Source organism: Lutra lutra, chromosome 15 (assembly GCF_902655055.1).
Source record: "Lutra lutra chromosome 15, mLutLut1.2, whole genome shotgun sequence".
Lineage (NCBI taxonomy): Eukaryota > Metazoa > Chordata > Mammalia > Carnivora > Mustelidae > Lutra > Lutra lutra.
Window position 1 is genome coordinate 3,239,928 of NC_062292.1, and position 21,076 is coordinate 3,261,003.

The 21,076-nt window shown below is 44.5% G+C and overlaps 1 protein-coding gene across 1 annotated transcript in view; it reads left to right on the top strand.

Annotated features, from left to right (window-relative positions):
* Positions 1–200: 200 nt before the first annotated feature.
* The window catches only part of FMO1 (flavin containing dimethylaniline monoxygenase 1), a 29,415-nt gene continuing 8,539 nt past the window's right edge, over positions 201–21,076 (top strand). Inside the window, exons 1-5 of the mRNA XM_047704358.1 lie at positions 201–321; positions 405–560; positions 6,873–7,010; positions 16,319–16,507; positions 19,183–19,345. Of these exons, the coding sequence (XP_047560314.1) occupies positions 6,879–7,010; positions 16,319–16,507; positions 19,183–19,345 (484 nt within the window). The 5' untranslated portion in view covers positions 201–321; positions 405–560; positions 6,873–6,878. The remainder of the gene's footprint in view (positions 322–404; positions 561–6,872; positions 7,011–16,318; positions 16,508–19,182; positions 19,346–21,076) is intronic.

A 21,076-nucleotide genomic window follows, 5' to 3' on the forward strand; every position in this document is an offset into this window, starting at 1 on the left:
TCACTCTGCCCGTCTCAAACACTTGTCAGTGGGCTATAAGTTGCAAGGAAATTTAATTTTCTTACATTTACCTTTGTTCTCCACATCATCACCCACCAGGCAACATTTCTCTTAGTATTTCACTATTACCATTAATAAGGTTAAAATGTAAACGATGACTAACCTTAGGTCCCAAATTCTGCATAACATTCCTTATCTCTTAGACCCAGCGCATCTGGCGTGCTGGGGACTCCCAGGCCGATGCGGGCTCATCCACTTCAATCTCCACAAGCTCCAGAGTCCGACTTGTGACGGCAGCTGTCAGAATTCCAAGCACATAAAGTAAGTGACCAGATGCAAGCTCTGATTTCTGTGAGTCAGGGAGGTGGGGCCCACACTCTTCCTGTTTTGTTATTGTGCTTCAGGACAGAAGCACCCCAGCAGAAAGGCCCCCGCTCAGTCTGTGACCCGGGAGGAACTATAAAACCATTCCCTGCTCCCAAGTACAGAGAGTGTTAGGAGCCGGAGAATTTGCAAAGGGACCGTACAGTCAGATATCATCAAGTCTTCTGCACACATTGGTAAGTACACTGCCGGTAGATTAGTAAGTGTGAATCAAAAGGGAAAACTTGGATTGCTAATACAAAGAAAAATCCGTAATTTTTCCTAAGTGCTTCCATTGATATAATCCCTCCTAACACAGTGTCAGACATGGCTTGGGGAGTTGTCTTTGGTAAAGTTGGGAGAGAGAGGTAACCCGCCTTTAGAATCTAATTTATATCGGTGTGCTGTCCTTCTTCCTATGGTTAAAAATGCTCCACTCTGGGGCACCTGGGTGGCTCAGTGGGTTAAAGCCTCTGCCTTCGGCTCAGGTCATGATCCCAGGGTCATGGGATCGAGCCCCACATCGGGCTCCCTGCTCAGCGGGGAGCCTGCTTCCCTTCCTCTCTCTCTGCCTGCCTCTCTGCCTACTTGTGATCTCTGTCAAATAAATAAAATAAAAATCTTTAAATTAAAAAAAAAAATTCTCCAACCTATGCACTATGACAAAGCTTCTTGAATATCTATTGTCAGATCTCTTGTGTTAACCCTACTCCCGGCTGAATTCAGTACACATTTCAACTATTAACTACCTCTGCTTTTGCTCCTCACTTAAAAAACATGGGCTTTGGGACACCTGGCTGGCTCAGATGGTTAAACGTCTGCCTTTGGCTCAGGTCATGATCTCCAGGTCCTGGGATCAAGTCCCACCTCTGGCTCCCAGCTCAGTGGGGAGTCTGCTTCTCCCTCTCCCTCTGCTTGTGCTTTGTCTCTCTCAAATAAATAAATCATTTTTTAAAATGTGCTTTTCTTGCTATTTTAAAATAATTTGGAGAACCTCTGCACACCATTTGGGGAATGGCAGCTAGCCTCATAGGCTGACCCCCACATTGTCCTAGGAAACCCAACTGGACACTCCATCTGACCTCGGTACCTCACATATTTGCATTTCACTTTTTTGAAGTAGAGGAAGCAGTATAGATAATGCCCAGGAAGAAAACAAGTTTCTAACCCCTGAGGTTAAAAATTGGGAACTTTGGGGACACCTGGGTGGCTCAGTTGGTTGGGTGGCTGCCTTCGGCTCAGGTCATGATCCCGGCGTCCTGGGATTGAGTCCCTCATCAGGCTCCTTGCTTGGCAGCGAGCCTGCTTCTCCCTCTGCCTCTGCCTGCCACTCTGTCTGCCTGTGCTTGCTCTCACTTCTCTCTCTATGACAAATAAACAAATAAAATCTTAAAAAAAAAAAAAATTGGGAACTTTGATGCACAGGCAGGGATTCCCAACTCACTTAGCAATTTCTTGTTGCTTAGTTTATTTTACTTGTTATTTACTTGTTGAACTTACTTCATAAAAAATAAATTCTCTTTCCACCAGTGACTAGACCTACCTTATCAATTCAGTTATATATTTTTTTCTTTTTTAAAGATTTTACTTATTTATTTGACAGACAGAGATCACAAGTAGGCAGAGAGACAGGCAGAGAGGCAGGCAGAGAGAAGGTGGGGGGAGCAGGTTCCCTGCTGAGCAGAGAGCCCAATGTGGGGCTCAATCCCAGGACCCTGGGATCATGACCTGAGCCGAAGGCAGAGGCTTTAACTCACTGAGCCACCCAGGTGCCCCCAGTTAGATTTTCTTAATTTTGATTGCTTATTTACTTTAGATTCAGTCAGCTTTGAGGGGGCTTTCTTCATTAAAATAATGTTTCTTTAGAACCCTCCACAAAGGAATGGCCCAGTTTTTTACCAAATATTCACATAAGGAGCAACAACGTTTTAAATGTTATTTTTGCATTAGCATGTGAAACCAACCCCCAGTAATCAGTGGCCTGAGTGTCCTTTCCACCCTAGTAAAACTGCCTACAGTGTCATTGATCACTCTGTCTGGAATAAAAGAGGGCAATTATTTTTTATTTTTTTAAAGATGTTATTTATTTCTTTGATAGAAAGAGAGAGAGCACAAGTGGGGGGGGAGAGGGAGAAGCAGACTCCCTGCTGAGCAGGAAGCCCCACGTGGGGCTCAGTCCCAGGACCCCGAGATCCTGAGCTGAGCCAAAGGCACACACTTAACCCACTGAGCCATGCAGACGCCCCTACTTAAATTGTTTTGATCACACTTTGGTTTCATGTAATCACCCATAACTGCACCAAGAGGCGGGAAGCCCTCCCTGTTCCCAACACGGAAAGGAAGCAACTACCTTGTGCACTGCTGTGTTCACGTAGTCTTGCAAGTTTGCCTTCACAAACACGGGAACAACTCCACTGACACCCTGGGAAGACAGCAAGCAGACGTGAATCAGACTAACACTGCAAGAAAGGAGAAGGGGGACGCCTGGGTGGCTCAGTTGGTTGAGCAACTAGCTGCCTTCAGCTCAGGTCATGATCCCAGCGTCCTGGGATCAAGTCCCGCATCAGGCTCCTTGCTTGGCAGGGAGCCTGCTTCTCCCTCTGCCTCTGCCTCCCACTCTGTCTGCCTGTGCTCGCTCTGACAAATAAATAAATAAAATCTTTAAAAAAAAAAAAAAAAAAAAAAAAGGAGAAGGTGATGGGCGCCTGAGTGGCTCAGCTGGTTAAGCCTCTGCCTTCAGCTCAGGTCATGATCCCAGGGTCCTGGGATCGAGCCCCACATCCAGCTCCCTGCTCAGCTGGGAGCCTGCTTCTCCCTCTGCCTCTTTCTCTCTCTGTCTCTCATGAAAAAATAAAATCTTAAGAAAGAAAAAAAAAGAAAGGAAGGAAAGAAGATGGTGACCTGAAGCCCATTTTGTGCTCTTCTTTTTCTCTTTCTCTATTTCCTTACTCATTTCCTTCTCTTGCTTCAGATACACATTTCTATTTTATGCTAACAGCTCTGATTCCAAATATTCTGCAACTTTGTCTCTGTCAATAAACCCCAAATTGTCAGGGTAGATATCTACAAAAGTGTCAGTTTAAGGAGAAATCTCCTAGAGCTGTAAAAATAGCATAGTAAGGGGCACCTGGGTGGCTCAGAGGGTTAAGCCTCTGCCTTCGGCTCAGGTCATGATCTCAGGGTCCTGGGATGGAGCCCCGCATTGGGCTCTCTGCTCAGTGGGGAGCCTGCTTCCTCCTCTCTCTCTGCCTGCCTCTCTGCCTACTTGTGATCTCTGTCAAATAAATAAATAAAATCTTTAAAAAAAAATAATAACATAGTAACATCCATGTCCTACATGCTCAGCTAAGTGCTGTTAATACGTTAGCAGATACATTCTTAGAACAGGTTCTACCTCTAGCTTCACTGTAGAGAAAAGGAAACTGAGATACTGGAACAGATTAGTTGCCTAAACTCATATGCTGGTAATTGACCAGCACTGAACTTCACACCCAGGTCTGACTCCCAGCTCCTGGGTGGTCCTGTGAGGAGATTCACTGCTCGGAGAAGGCTGGCTGCCTCTGGCCTGCGCTGAGTTACAGTGATGGCCAGAGAGAGGATTTCTATTTATTGTGCATTTGCTAGAAAGTCCTTTGGAAAAAGGAAGCTCTGACCCATGATATTAGCTCCCAGTAAATATTTTCTCAATTCTTTTTTTTTTTTTCATTGCAAAGTGTACACGGTGATGAATTCATTCATTTACCCATCAGGGAATCAACTCATTGCCAAGAATTTATGAAACTATGAGTACAGTCCAAGTGTGCTCTATAGAAAATATGAAAAGGGGAAAATAGGAGATGAGTCAAAGAAAATGTCCTGTTTTGGGGAAATGTATAGCCTTAAGCAGAGAGAGTAACTGATATGGTGTAGTGAACCGACACCATCGTAGTCTTCTCTTGTGGGAAACATGCTACCTCGTGTAGGTATCAAGAGGATGTCAAGCTCATTGTGGACCTGAGTGGTGACAGATGCTTCTATCGACCATCTCTAGCCCCTATTCCTACTGCTGTCCCTGGAGCTCGTATCCCCATCTTCTCCCCACTGGTGTTCTTTTCACGCTTAAAACCCTGAAGCAACTAGAATTCCTCAGTATTGCTTTCCCACCATCCCAAACTCACAATATAAGCCTCTTCCCTTCATGCTTTTATTGCAATGTGTACGCAATACACGTCTCTGTCTTAGCACAGGACACAGAATATTGTAATGATTTATCTGTCTGTCTGACTTCTCCACTAGAGTGATAGCGACTCTAAAGAAAGCATCACACTTCATTCATCTTTTGCAGCTCTAATACCTTGCCTAGGACTTAGGATCACAGAAGCACCTCACTGAGTGTCTGATAGCTGAACTAATTAGAATGAATCATGGAATCGGAGTTGAGAGAACCCTATACAGCACTTGATTCCACTCCACCTAATCTCCTATTTAGAATAATTCCCCCCAAAATCATCCTACATTCTCTGTCTGAACAAATATCAGAGCCTGAGATACTAGAAAGTACTTATATTAAGCTAAAATTTGCCTTCATCTAATGTCTTCAGTTGCACCACTGGCCTTAAATCTAATCCTACTGTTTGCAATGATGCTTCAAATGTTTATGGGTAAATGTCTACAGAACTGTGTCAGGCCCCTGGAATAAGAGCTCTCACAGTAGCCTCTTCTGCAGAGTGAACCTAGTACAGTTGATTTGCTTGCCCAAGGCCTCCACGGTTAGTTCACAGGGAGCCAGGTCCCTGGCTAGCCCTCCTTCTGACTCAGCTAACTGTTGGAATGGATGCATTTCTCCTCCTCTTTCTTTCCTCTCCCTCTCTCTAAATTAATTCCTGAAGTGTCATTGACATACTATGTTACGGGTGTCTTTCTTCCTATAGAATCAGCTTGGTGCTTTCATTCCGAGTATGTCCCTAAAGCTATAACACCCTAGTCAATGAAATGCAGCACACTGGTTCTTGCTTGGGATTTGAAACAGATGTGTTTGGTCCCAACACCCACGTTCACTCCTTTACATCAGCTGCCTCTCTAAATGTGGGGGTCACTTTACTTCTCTAGGACCCCAGGAGGAGACAATCGTATAAGGTGGTGATTCTAGGGTGTGCATCAGCACCTAGAGCATGACTTCCCCTATAGGGAATCTACAGGCTCTTCCCCAGGCAATCAGAGCGAGTTGCTACTGGGAAGCAACCAGCCCTGCAAACCTTTTATTTAACACCTGGAGGAAAAGGGTCTTACCGTTTCATTCAAGAGCTATTTCTCGAGCACTTGTTGTATTACATTCCTGGTGCTTCCCTGGCCACATGAACCTAGCACAGAGCAAGCAGGTGACCTCCCGAGAGTTGAGCTACCCCACTCAGGTTCCCAGTCCTAAAAAGCAAAAATATATCTCCAGTTCCATGGCAAGAGCTCATCTGCAGAACAAGAATATAGCATCTACTGGGTGACCCACATGCTTTCAACACTCACTCATTTGAGGAGATAAAACTGTCCCAAAAACACACTAGAGCAACATCTAAAACCACGTGGTTTAGTGCTACACGTGCATGTACTGACCAGAATGTATGGGAATTAAAAGCACAGAGGCCCACCGATGCCAGAGGCAGCAGAGGACACTGGTTTTTGAAAATGTTTTCACAGCAGCCACACAACAGCTCACAGTTACTGGGCACCTGCGGTGTGCCAGGTAAGGCTCTATGCCAACTGAAACATGTCCACGCGCTCTATTCTCACCAAACACCACAAGGAAACTACCACCGTTTTGTCCATTTTTATGGTCCGTGGAGGGGTTAACTAACTTGCCCAAGATCACATGGCAGAGCTGGGGAAGCTGGGCTTGAGCCCGGGCAACCTGCCAGAGCCTGGTTGCTTAAGCAATGTACCATGTTGCCTCTCGGCATTCTGTCATGTCCTGGGGACAGAAGATGCACCACCTGGGCCAGGAGGGGACAGGGCCACCTTCCCTGGGGTGGATCCACATCTGACAGGGAGGGAAGGGAGGAGTGTCGCACACCGCCTCGCTGGCCCTGGCCTCTCTTCCGTGGGTGGCTATCCACCAGCCGCAGGCGAGAGGAAGGTGGCAGCAGGGCTGGGGCCCCGGGGTACGCCGGGGCTGGCTCTCACCCCAGGGAAGCATTTGCTGGAGCAACACCTGCTGTGGCCACTGGGGCTTGGCTGCTAGTCCCAGGTCCTCTCTGCCACGGCCGTGGGGCCCTGTGTCTTGTCACCACACCAACCTGAGCTCTGCTTTCGAGTTTATTTAAAAAAGGTGTTTGACAAGGTGATCCCTTCCGGCCCTCGACTCTGCGGCAGCTCCGGAGCTCGCCCAGCGCAGGGTTAAAGCAGTGGCCCGCGGTCCCCACGCGCACACCAGGGACAGCTCCGGCCAACTGAGGGGAGCCAACCTGGCTGTAGCAGCCAAGGTCGGGGCAGGGCTTTCGCTTGGGACTGAGCAGCCGAGCTGTGCTTTCCCCACACAGGGCACCATGGCCAAGCGCGTTGCGATCGTGGGAGCTGGGGTCAGCGGCCTGGCCTCCATCAGGTGCTGCCTGCAGGAAGGGCTGGAGCCCACCTGCTTCGAGAGGAGTGACGACCTCGGGGGGCTGTGGAGATTCACCGTAAGTAGGGGCCCTGCGGCTCTGCCAAGTGTCTACTGGAAAAGGCTCCATGGGTGGGAAAAGAGGTTGAGTTTCTCTCGTAGCGCTGCCTGCCCCCCCCAGGGGAAAGGGTTACAAGCACCCGCGGACCAGGAGCCAGGAGGGCTAAAGACATTGATAAGAGGAGGGAGCTGCGCATAGCCTGAGCTGGGGATGGGGCGGGTACGAGCCACCTGACAAACTTTATGTGGGGCCCAGAGCAAGAGAGGTGGCCCCAAAGGGTGACACCAAAGGGTGACAGAGAATGGAGTGGCTGGGACAGGCCAAGCAAGCCCAGAACAAGGGAGCAGGAGCAGACCCAGGGGGTCTGAAGCAAGGCCAGGCACCACGGGGTCCGAGGCAAAGGCAGGAACCCAGCAGCGCAGGAAGTGGGCCTCCGTCTGGGACTGAGCTCCTGCCCACGTCCTGCCCCGTCTGAGGTGAAACAGCATCAGGCCCGCGCGGGACGAGTTCGAACCCCATCCTAAATCCAAGCGATCCCGACGTCGGCCAAGAACAATCCAAGTGAAGAATGTGAGTTTGGAGCCTTTTTTTTCCCTGAGCAGAAGAAAGCAGCATCCCCTCGGTCGGACTACAGTCCAACCGGGAGAGGAGAATGGGCGGGAGAAGAGGGGACGAGAAAGCCCAGGCTTCACCAGCCTGCGCTGAAGGGGGTCACAGGGGCGCTGCTGGGGCCACTGAAACCCTAAGTTCCAGGCTGCCCAGGGAAGCTTTCACATCAGAGCTCCCAAGCCCCTCCTTGCCCTCCTTCTCAAGAAAGCAAGAACACTTTCCATGAGACACGTGAGGAAAAGAAAGCTGGCAGGAATAGGGAAAAGGAGCAAGGCAGACATCCAGGCCTCAGAGCCCACAGGGGCTTAGAGAAAGACACGGTGGAAGTTGCAACTGAATAAAATAGTTTCTAACTCAGTGAGCAAAGCTCTAGGAAGCGACTAACTAACTAGATAGGTACGGTTGTCCCAGCATAGGCCAGCGTGGCTCACAGAAAGATCTGTGTATTTTGAAATGTGTCTAACCACCAAATGTGACCATAAATACGCAGAAACCTCCCCAAGGGCACTGGGTGAGAGGGCACATCTGTTCCCATGTTTCAAAGAACATACATTCCATTGGGACAGCAGAAACCGAACACCCATGCTGTCGCTCTCCCCGTCGGTGACCACTGAAGATGCTGCGCACCCGGCACGATACACCTGCCCTGAGGAGCCTCAGAGTCCCTCTTAACCCGTACTTAAGACAAATAGAACTAATCTGCCAGAGTTGGGATTTGGCTTGCAAGATGAAACTTCCCAGTTAGCAGGGTAATTAGCAGACTTATTTGGCTGAACAGTCAAAGCAAAAGGGAGTCCAGCAACCTGGGGATACTGGACAAAAATGCACCTGCTACAGGTCACGGACACGCAGTTATTAACATGTAAAATCACTGATCTAAGAAGCAAGAGGAACGTGGTCCAGATCCAGCTGTGCCCGCCTCAGGCAGGTCAAATGCCTATGCACAAGCGCCTTGGGGGGCACGAGAAAGAGAGGGAGGCATCCTACGCTTTCTAGAGACATCCCATCCTCCTGCTCCTACCACACACACACACACACACACACACACACACACACACAGGCTCGGTTAGCATTATCTCTGTACTCAAAGCAGATGGCCAAGCTCAAAACCACAGATTCAAGCGTCTGCTCTAGCAAGGGCTGTACTCACCAGAAAGCTCACGGGTGGGTCCACAGTGCCTGTTCTGGGCAGGAGGGGCCATCATGCAAAACCAGACAAGCGATCTGCAGAAACCCAAGAAAACACATATGGAGACCACTTCCGTTTCCAAACAGGAAGGCGCCCCAAAGATTACAGAGATTATAAACCACCACACTCAGTTCAGCTCTGTCTCTTGCAGCTGCCACAGCCTGAAGCAAAAAGGAAACGGACAAAGGTTGCAAAAAAAAAAAAAAAAAAAAAAAAAAAAAAAAAGGCCATCATTCATGGGGGTGGGAGGGGGCGACAATCTTTAAAAGGAAAAGGGGTATGTTGGTAAAGACCCGACTTCTGTCCACTAACTCAAGTGGGGGCTGGAGGTATGTACGGAAAGTCTAGTTTACAACCGACTTTCTTAGGCTCTTGAAGAGTAACCTTAGTGTCATCACACACTGATTACCTCAATTATAAAATAATATTGAAGAAATAAAATGTGAGGAATTGCCCCATCACTCAAAATAAATAATACTCTTGAGATTCTTAGTATAGGAAGGGATCTTGGGGGATGATTTTCCTGTAGAACCCCACTGAGGTCATCTAGAGGGAATTATATGCCACTGGTAGGAACACATTCAGCGTCTCCTCACAACCTTGAAACATAGTCTAGGACCTGATCACCCTCCTTGGAATGACGTTCCTCCTTGATGTGCATCTAGGTCTTTTCCTCTGCATATGCATCCTTTCATTTATTCAACAAACATATATTGAGCCCCAACTGTGTGCCTTATGTACCACATATTTTTTTTAAAGATTTTATTTATTTATTTGACAGAGAGAAATCACAAGTAAGCAGAGAGGCAGGCAGAGAGAGAGGAGGAAGCAGGCTCCCTGCTGAGCAGAAAGCCCGATGTGGGGCTCGAACCCAGGAACTGGGATCATGACCTGAGCCGAAGGCAGCGGCTTTAACCCACTGAGCCACCCAGGCGCCCCTGTACCACATATTTTTACATTCAATGAGGGTAACGAAGGTGTGTAAACTTCACCCCTTAAATCACTGAAGAAGTGTCTCGGTTAATTCTTCTTTAGGCTTAGTAAACCTAATTCTTCCAGTCTTTCTTTAAAAGGCTATTTCTAAGACCTCAATTGTCTTGGTAGGCCTCCTTTCATTCATATATTCAAGAAACATTTATTGAACGGCTATTATGTTTCAAGGGGGGTGCACCTGAGAGGCCCCCATCCTCTTGGGGGTTCCTCACATCACCTCTGAGTATCCACAGCTCGCATGGGCTGTAGATCCAAGAACGGGGCACTGTCCTCCAGCGAGACTCTCTCTGCCTCTCACTGGGGGGAGAAGGAGACAAAGAAAATGGATTCTGGCTGCTCAAAGGAGGGGAAAAGAAGGAAATAATTGTTCTTGGAGAACAAGAGGTGGGAACATCTTGTATGGAGAGAATGTCTCTATTTAGGAGTGACTTTTATTATCATTTTACATTTATCAGTAAATGAGGACGGGGACGGGCACCTGTCGAAGTTGGTTAAACGTCTGACTCTTGATCTCAGTTCAGGTCGGGTCCTGAGATCGAGTTCCACATCAGGCTCTGAGCTGAGCGTGGGGCCAGCTTGAGATTCTTTGTCTCTCTGCCTCTGCCCCTCCCCTCATTCATGCTCTCTTTCTATCTCAGGGAAAAAAAAAAAAACAATTAATTAATTAGTTAATAAATTAATAATTTTTTAAATGAGGAATGGGAGACCTCCGACCTGACAAAGCTTTCTTCCCATCGCCTAGAATCCTCTCTGAAGGACCCAAAGCTTGAGAAAGTGAATCTCCGTAATAATCGTGGAAGAATGATACGAATGACCATTAAGACTTACTGAGAGTCTACCAGACACTGCTGAAAACACGTCACAGCTACCGTTTCAGTTTCTCCTATGGGATATTATTATTCCTATTTATACCTGAAGAAACTGAGACACAGATAGATTAAGAAAATCCCCAAGTTTACCCAACTACAAATGGAGAGCTTGAAGATGAATCCAGGCAGTCTGAATCTGGGCTGTGTTCTCTCAAGAACTATAGGCATTTCCAGAGTCTGGCTCAATGAGGGCAGGCAAGTTCTAGACTGTTCATGGAATCCCACCAGGTGTCCTAGTGAATGATGGTAACCTTCCCAGTATATTCCAGGACCAAAATGGACCAGGCAGCCAGAACCCCTCTGTTCATGCTCTTAGCCTCGCCCTCTGCCCACAGACCATCCCTCCTCCACTCCCACTTTGTTTTCCCCCAGTGGCCCCATCAATTCAGGAGGCATGTGTTTGCATCCTTGGAGTACCAGGGCAATTGTCAGACCCACACAGGGACGATGCAGCCAGAGATCCCAGCAAGGCCTGAGAATCACTGGGGCCACAGGCACACACAGGAGGGGAGGGCCCAGGAGCTGCAAACCATTCAGAAGGGGCACGGACCCATACCCTCTGTATATAAACTGAACACTCCAGACCATGTATTTTTCCAGGAGGAAGAATCGGTGGGAAGAAAGAGAGACGAGAGCAAAGAGGTGGTCTTGGACTCCAGCCCCAGGGCCAAGTTTCCACTCTGCACTATGGTTCTTCCTCAGCTAACATCTGTGATACATTATTCCAAGATAGGCTTCAGTTTTGCCTGGAAGGTTTTCCTTCCTCTTGCCTTTACATCTCCCAGTTTTACAAAACAGAGTTGTTATTGGGTTGTGGGTTTTTTTTTCCCTTTCTATTTATGTTTCTTTGTTCATCTGTTTTAAGTTCCCATAAATACATGGTTACTGGCCTATCCAACCCCACAAGCCCCATTACTCTTTGCTATTTAAACATGCCATTACAACATACTTGAAAGTTTTTGACCCATTTTTATGGAAATCTTTACAATATGTATTATGCACATCTCTACTCCTCTTAGTCTATATTCCAAATTTAGACTTTTATTATCGTTAACTAGACACTGATTGTATTAACTGAGCATGAGTCACTACGTCATGCTCCCAGATGCCAGAGAACAGTAAGGGAGCTGTGGCCTAACTGGCCCAGAATGTTCATGGCTGTTGTTTCTCCTTTAGACTATAGGTTCTTCCCCTCCTGCTTCCTCTTGATTCTCCATTTTACAGCTGTTTCTCTCTCTCTTTTAAAATATTTTATTTATTTATTTGACACAGAGAGAGGGAACACAAGCAGGGGCAGTGGGAGAGGCAGAAGCAGGTTTCCCTCTGAGCAAGGAGCTGGATGTGGGGCTCGATCCTAGGACTCTGGGATCATGACCTGAGCCGAAGGCAGAGGCTTAATGACCAGGCACCCAGGCACCCTTTTACAGCTGTTTCTATTCCCTTTCTTCCTATAACCCAGAAGGAACTTCACTTTCAACTAAATCAAACCAACCACGAAATTGAGTTCTAATACCCAGCTTCAAGTTTAAAGCTCTGCTATTCACTAAGGCAGCCACTGGCCACATGGAACTATGGAATTGGTTGACATGGCTAAAAATTGAATTTTTTATTTCATTTGATTTTAATTTAATTTTTTTAAGATTTTATTTACTTGACAGAGAGAAACACAGCAAGAGAGGGAACACAAGCAGAGGGAATGGGAGAAGGAGAAGCAGGCCTCCCGCCAAGCAGGCAGCCTGATTCGGGGCTTGAACCCAGGACCCTGGGATCATGACCTGAGCCAAAGGCAGATGCTTAACAACTGAGCCACCCAGGCACCCCAATTAATTTTAATTTTAAAACCAATCCTCAGTTCAGTTACTAGAGCGCTTTTAAGTATATTCGTTGACAATTTGGGTATATGAATACCCTTTTTCAATTCACATTTAACATTTGAATTGAGAAGTAAAATATATACACTGGTATTTGAAAAACTTGCTATGCATAAAAGAATAAAATGTACTTCATTAGTAAATGTTTATAGTGATTACATGTTGAAAGTATAAAATTTAGATAGAGTGAATTAAACACAGTATAGGGTTAAAATTAATTTCACCTGGTTCTTTTTTTAATTTTTTAAATTTAAATTTAATTTTTAAATATGACTACCAGAAAATTTTAAAGTGTGTATGTTCCACCACATTCCTGTTGGTAGGACTGTTCTAAAGCCTTGTTACTCAGAGTATGGCCCCCGGCCCAACAGCATCTGCAGGGGAATTTGTTAGAAACACAGAATCTCAGTGCTGTGAATTGTGTAAGCCCTAAGAATCCCAAACCTGTACCCCTGAAACAAATAATACATTATATGTTAATAATAAAAATTATTTTTAAAAATATAAAATATTAATATATATAATATTTTTTAAATATAAAATTAAAAAAAAAAAAAAAGAAATACAGCATCTCAGACCTGGGGCACCTGGGTGGCTCAGTCCCGGTTGAACATCCAACTTCTGGTTTCAGCTCAAGTAAAGATCTCAGAGTGAGGGGTCCGTGCTCAGCACGGAGTCTGCTTCTCCCTCTCCCTCCTCCTCCCACTCTGCACCACCCTCCTCCTGCTCTCACCAGTACACTTGTGCTCTCCCTCTCGCTCTCGCTCTCTCTCTAATAAATAAATCTTAAGGGAAAAAATCTTAAGCCCTCAGGCTCACACAGACCTACTAAATCAGCATCTACATGTTAATAAGATTCCCCAGGTGATTCTTAACAAGGTTAAGGAGCACTAATTAGAGAGCTGTGCTTCTCAAACTGTGGAGAAGAATCAAGTTCATGTTTTGTTTAATTTCCAATCAAGTATATACAATTACATTTGTAAGAAAAGTAAAAAGGAACTATGAAAACAGTGAAAATGAAATGAAGAAAAAGGTCAAAATGTAAATTCAAAAGTCGTATAGAGTCAAGAGACATAAAATAAAATTCAGCAAATGTCATTAAATGTACAAATTTTTAAAAATTCCAAAAGGTGGGCCCATTTTTCTTTGGAAGTGTATATGTATGCAATTAATATAGAAAGTCACTATTACACGTGAGGCTTGTAGCCAAATAAAACATTGTGTGTGGAGTAATCTCCATATGAAACACCTGGAGGCACACTCTCACTATGCGTTGGACATATTAACATTTGAAGTTTTTTTTAATTATTTTTATTAATGTATAAGATATCATTAGCCCCAGGGTACAGGTCTGTGACTCATCAGGCTTACACATTTCACAGCGCTCACCATAGCAGAGACCCTCCAATATTTAAAGTCTTTAATGTGACCATTAAACTAGCTTCTTGTGTCTAACCTGGACTGGAGGCCAAACCATGCTCTTCTCAAGGGCTACTGTGTGTCTAAACTGTTTCTAAGTTTTGCCTAAGAGCACACATAAGGAGAGAAACACAGTTCACAAAGGTACATTGATTGGAAAGGAAGAAGAAACTTTAAAGCAATCTCAGGACTTTTTTTTTTTTTTTTTTTTTTTTTTTTTTGGAGAGAGAGAGAGAGAGAGAGAGAGGGCGAGCACGGGCTAGGCGAGGGGCAGAGGCAGAGAGAATCTCAAGCCTCCACACTGAGCCCAGACCCCGACACGGGGCTCAATCCCACGACCCTGAGATCATGACCTGAGCTGAAATCAAGAGTCAGCCGCTTAACCGACCGAGCCCCCCAGGTGCCCCCAGGACCTTCTTGTAACTGCCATCCAAAACGAAGCAAGTAGGGCTGTATTTTCAAAAATTATCCTCAACCTTTTATCAGTGGCCAGTTTATTCTCTAAGGTTATAACTAAACAGCAGTTGTCTTTCTTTTTTTTTAAGATTTTATTTGAGACAGAGTGCACACGTGGGAAACAGGCAGAGGCAGGGGGACAAGCAGACCCCCTGTTGAGCAGCGAGCCCACCCTTGGTCTGGATCCCGGAACCCTGAGATCATGACCTGAGCCCCAGTCAGACACTTAACTGGCGGAGCCACCCAGACGCTCCAATATCAGTTATCCTCCGAAGAAAGAAAATGACAAGTTGTATGGGTTTTTGGATAACAGTTTTCAAACTAACCTTAAAACTTCACTAATATAGTCCCACTGCCCCTGACTAGGACACAACTCGACCATCAGAGCCCTCCTCACAGGGCTCAGACAAAACTGAGACTGACCTGAGTCTCATTCAACACATAGGAGTCCACATGCTTGGATACTGAACAGTGGCGAATTATCGCAGTGGAAGTTTCCAGATGCTTACTGTCAATTTCTGTCCTTCTCTTGAAACAGAGTGCTAATGAACAAGTCAGCTCTGTCTTGCGGGGCCAACTACGTCCTTGAGTCACACTGCTTTAGATCTTCCGGCAGAGTAACTGAGCAGGATTTAAATACTCGCCCTGCCCAGAAGCCTTTAGATTCCAGTTTTCTAGATTTATTCTGGACAAAGAGACTGTCAGAGGGGGAGCCCCAGACAAGCAAGATACAGTGAGCTCCTTACTGATGAGCTGACGAGATCGGCAACATTAACCAAAACCACAACGATGTAAAACAAACAAACAAAAAAAAAAACCCACAACAATGTGTTTACAATTTTATGGTAATCTGTAACCACTGTAATCACCACACATTTCATGCAGATCTAGATTCACATCCTTTGAGAGAACAAGGTGAGCCCTCCTCCACGTGTGATGTTTGTTTGCCTTAGGAAAAAAAAACAACTATTTGCAACCAAAATGGTAAATAATATTAAAATACTGAGGACCGCCTCATCATTAAACTCAGAATACCCTTCATAATACATCCCAAAGACAGAGGCCATGTATATTAGCGACCGCATGTACCAAAACTGCTTATTATTCAACCTGGTGCGAGTTCTCTAAGATCCTGATATTTGCCATTTATTCAGGTCGAAACTGGGGGAGGGAAATTAGTCTTTCACCACCTACACAGTAGCCAGTCTGGACAACTTTGACCTGCTTCTTCTCCCAAGACCTGAATCCAAACAGCTCCCCCATCCTGTGCCTTCTGTCTTTCTGCTGCCTCAGTTTCCACTTCCCTGTTTCAACACCACTGCCTCTGCTTAGGCTGACTTCAGCCGTGGCTCGAGTGGGTTTCTGGCTTAGGCTCTTCACCACCCTCCTTCCTTCCTTTCCAGACTTCTGTCATTCATCTTTTGTAGAACAGGAATTATCTTTTCAAAATATAACAGGAATCACTTCCTCATTAAAAATTCAGAAGACTGCCATCACCTTCCAATAAAATCCAAATTCCTTAACTTTAGATGTAAACTCCTTCATGATCTGAACCCCCTTCTGCATAGTCCTTTCAACAACGCCCATGGAAACCAAACTACCTAGCAACTGTCCATCATGCAGACACAACTTTCTGGCCTATTTCCATATTTTCCGGTATTTTGCAGTAATGCTGTGTGAATCTGGACAGGTGAGTTCCTCCTGGGTTTGTTAACATGTAACGAATGAAATTACAACTCTCGTCATAAAATTCAGTGTTCCGTGTTCACCCTACCTCAAGGGCAGGACAACAAATCCCATTAGAAAGGGTAACCTTAATCTCTGTCAATGTTTAAAATGCCTAAAAATTAACATCCACTTCACATGTGTGCACACATGCACAAATCCATACACACTCATGTGTGTACACTGTCTTTGCAGGAACATGTTGAAGAAGGCAGAGCCAGCCTCTATAAGTCTGTGGTTTCCAACAGCTGCAAGGAGATGTCTTGTTACTCAGACTTTCCATTCCCAGAAGATTATCCAAACTATGTGCCAAATTCTCTATTCCTGGAATACCTCAAAATGTATGCAAACCAGTTCAACCTCCTGGAACGCATTCAGTTCAAGGTAAGACACGAAACATCAGTCAGTAGTCAGAAAGTATTGCCTACCTGTTTCCTGTTTCTCTCAATTGCCTCGCCCTTGGCTCTGTAGATGAGATCATGAACTGGCAAGATTGAGGACATGGGGCTGGATTCCTCCCCTTGTACTCACACCCACCCTAAGTAAATCAGAGAATGGAGGTGGGCACTCTCTGTAAGAATTCACATGTATACATTTTTAGTTTGTATTACTTTCATCCGAGAACCCAAAGGGACCTGAAAATATCAAACCACATTCGCTGCTTGGGACAAAAGCACATAGGGACATTGATGACTTCTACCAGTCCCTAGGTCCTCTCTTCTTGAGTATCCCTTTATAGGAAAAAAAACATGTGCAGTGGCCCATACACAGAAGAACCTCACTGTCTGAAGGAAACCTTCTCTAGACATCCTGGGGAATAGAAAAATCTTTGAATATGGCGCTTTTCACAGGACTTACCCACCTCCCTCCCCATTTCCAAGAACAGAAACAGGAAGAAGACAGGACAGAGGCAAATTAGTGTACTCTCTTTTTTCCCCATTCTTTCCTCCCCAAGAAACAGGACAATCCATGTGCTTTCCTTCTCCCATCTTCCCCTCTCCCTGCTACAGATGGGGATGCTAAGGAATTTCTAGGGAATTGAAAGCAACATGAATGACCAAAATTAGTAGTAAGACTCGTATTCACAACCTTAAAGGTACTGACCAACACGTAACCAGTACCTTGAAGAGATGCCTGCAACCGCATGTTCACTGCAGTATTATTTATAATAGTCAAGACAGGGAAACAGCCCTAGTGTCCATCGATGGGTACATGGATAAAGAAAATGTCCCCCACACATACACACACACTGGAATGTTGTTTAGTCATAAAAGAAGGAGGAAATCCTGCCATTTGCAACAACATGGATGGGGCCTTTAGAGTATTGTACTAAGTGAAATGTCAGAAAAAATTTTTAAAAAATCACCAAACTCATAGAAACAGAGCAGATTGGTGGTTGCCAGAGGTGAAGAGTGGGGGTTGGGGGACATGGGCCAAGATGGTCAAAAGGTTCTGACTCCCAGTTATGAGATAAATCAGTTCTGGGGATGTAATGTACAGCACGCTCAATACAGTTCATGGTATTATATAATTGAAAGTTGCTAAGAGAGTAAATCTTAAAAGTTCTTTTCACAAGAAAAGGAATTATAACTATGCAAAGTGATGGGTGTGAAATAGACTTATTATTTGTTGCAATTATTTTGCAGTTTATATATTATACATTTATACATTACACATACTATACATTTATCAGATCATTACATCATATACTTTAAACTTACACATGTTGTATGCCAACTATATTTCAATCAAATTGGGTAAAATGAAAGTATTCCAGTTTTCCAAAGAGTATTTTACTCCACTTCCTTATTTTGCAAGGGATACAGTAAAAATGAAACACTACCATAGTGAATGGATATGATCCTCAGAAATATTTTTAATGCATCAGAGTTCCTGAATCTGATGAATTTCCTTTACTACATGCTGCCCCAAGTCTATTTTAAAATAACTGGAAAAGAAAGGATTAAAACTAGATGTTCACCAAAGTTTTAAGAGGATATACACATAAGGGATTTCTTTCCTGTGCATTCCAAATATTTAATTACAAATAGTTATTTTTTTAAAAGATTTTATTTATTTATTTGACAGACAGAGACCACAAGTAGGCAGAAAGGCAGGAAGAGAGAGAGGAGGAAGCAGGCTCCCCGCTGAGCAGAGAGCCCGAGGCGGGGCTTGATCCCAGGACCCTGGAATCATCACCTGAGCCCAAGGCAGAGGCTTAGCCCACTGAGCCACCCAGGCGCCCCTAGTTCTTATTTTTAAGACAAAAGTAAACTCTATTTTGAAATCAATTAATTTTTAATTAACTGAAAACTTAAATTTTAAAAAGGAAGAGTTCCTAATACAAATGTTGGAGTCCAACAAGTGCTTCAAATATTATAAACCAAACAGTGACCCCATTAGGAAAGACGTGAGATGCCTGTCTTCTCTGAAAACTGAAAAAAGACAGGCAGCAAAGTCTCTCGGTCAGTAGAGTATATATGCTCTTAGATCGGACTTGTACGTTTATTTTACATATTTTCTGAATCAGAACCCCGCACCCATAAACATATATATATACTCGAGTAAAACAACAAAAAAAATAGACTGACATTTGGACTCCTGCAGAACATTCAGGCCATAAAGTTAGCATTTTCCAATCATTCTCTGGATCTGGGAAAACTTCAGCAACATATTCTATAGGACCTTTCATAAGGTCCAAATTTATGCTTTCAATTTATATTACCCACATCTCTATTAAAGCACAGCTCTGGAGAGATATACGTAACAGAAAGAAGACCACAGATCTTGGTTCTATCATTTACTGTGAGAATTTGAGCAAAATCATTCAAACTTTTTGGATCTCATCACTTCTCTTAAATACCCCATCACAACTCTAAGCTTAGAATACTTTCATCCAGAAAACTATGGTTAGTCTGATAACTCGATTCAATTTCTAAGTTTATGCTTATTAATTATGGTTAGTCTGTGCTCTAGAACATTTCAAATGTCAACTGTGGCCAGCAAGCCCTTACCAGAAACTTGACAACAATTAATTGTGACTATGATTCTTTTTTCAGACTAAAGTCTGCAAAGTAACAAAATGCCCAGATTTTATTGTCACTGGCCAATGGGAGGTGGTCACTCAGCATGAAGGAAAACAGCAGTCTGCCATCTTCGATGCTGTCATGGTCTGCACTGGTTTCCTTACTAACCCGTATTTGCCACTGGACTCTTTTCCAGGTACAGCATTTTCTGAAACTGACCCTAATTTGTCTCTTGGGAGCCATCCTGATACTGGCTTAATCTGGGAACACATTTCTATGCTTCCTCCCTTAAACAGTTAAAGTTGTGAGGTAATAAGGATTTTTTCCTAACCAGCACTTTCTGGCCAGCTTTTGGCTTTCATTTGCTCCAAACAACCAATATGTGCCCCAAAAAGAGAATAAATAACTAGCCAGCAGTTTTGTGCCTCACTGAGGTTCAGCGTCTCTCTGTAAGTGATGCGCAACACTCAGAAAGTCTCGTAAGACATGGGATGCCCACACAGATGGTCACAGCCTCAGCAGCAGCAAATAGCCAAAGCTGAGTTAGAGGCCTGGACCACCTCACCCAACAGCATACCTCACGGATGAAGCAAACAGAGCTCTACTGGACTGGCAGACCTTCCAACACTGGTCTTTTATTTTTATATTTTTTTTAGATTTTACTTACTTATTTGAGAGAGAGAGCATACGACTGGGGGCGTGGGAGGAGCTGCAGGCAGAGGGAGAAGCAGACTCCTCACAGAGTAGGGAGCCCAGTGTAGGACTCAATCCCCGGACCCTGGGATCATGACCTGAGCCAAAGGCAGACGCTTCACCGACTGAGCACCCAGGCGCTCTCTCAATACCAATCTTACCAGCCATTACCAACTGGTCGTTTGAAATCCCTGGCGAGTTCATCGTTAAGGAGCCTTTGAGCTCTAAAGTTCTGTGACTTTAGATTTGAAAAGGAGTCCTCCAGATCTCACCACCTTCCTCTCTGCCTCACAACAGACTTGCGTAGTACAGAGTACATACACCCTAGGGTCATTGTTGACTGTTAACGAAAATTCAGGTTCATTGAAGACTTTCAAAAACTTGTGTCTGGAAGCACGTTGATCTGGAGGAAATTCCAGAGATGTTCCAAAAAGTCTTAGTAAAAATAACAGATATCATAGAATAAATGAACAACTTCCCAAGATAACCACTTAATTCGTTCAGATATATACGTTCTAGTGTGTTCACTAACACAAACACGTTCACCTAATAAAATGCTTATGCTGCCTTACTGTGACAAAAGAGGGAAAAATGTTGGTCTGATAGGAGACTCAGCCACAGGGTCTCATTTTTGCTTATTTGTGATCCAAAGGATCTTGGTCTAGAGAGAATCTAAGATAATTTAACATCCCGGGGTAGAATTATTATCTATGGATATTATGGAAAATAATAAGGATAATAATTCTAGATTCTCCTCAAACTTGTCTAGCTCTCCCTCCTCAGCCATTCCCAGGTCCGTAATGGGTCCTGTCTGAGTTAATATTTGAATTCAGTTGCATCATTGCTAAATTCTAACGGTTCCGGATTATGGTGAGTTTTAACTGAGACTCATGTAGGATTTCTAATGATTCAAGGTGAGCTAAAGAGTGACCAGATCTTAATGAGGCTACTTGCCACAAGCATCCATATTTATCCCCTGATGTCTTATCACTTTTTCTGGAAAAAATAGGTTCTTTGTATAGAATGTATTACTTTTGATTGATTGTGTTAATGCAACCTTGAGAGTGTTTTCCAAAACTATGCATTCACATTTAATGTTTCAGTGAGAAATTTGGCCTCAGCTGCCTGAGATACCCTTTCTTTCTTTTTTTTTTTTTTAAGATTTTATTTATTTATTTGTCATAGAGAGAGAAGCGAGAGTGAGCACAGGCAGACAGAGTGGCAGGCAGAGGCA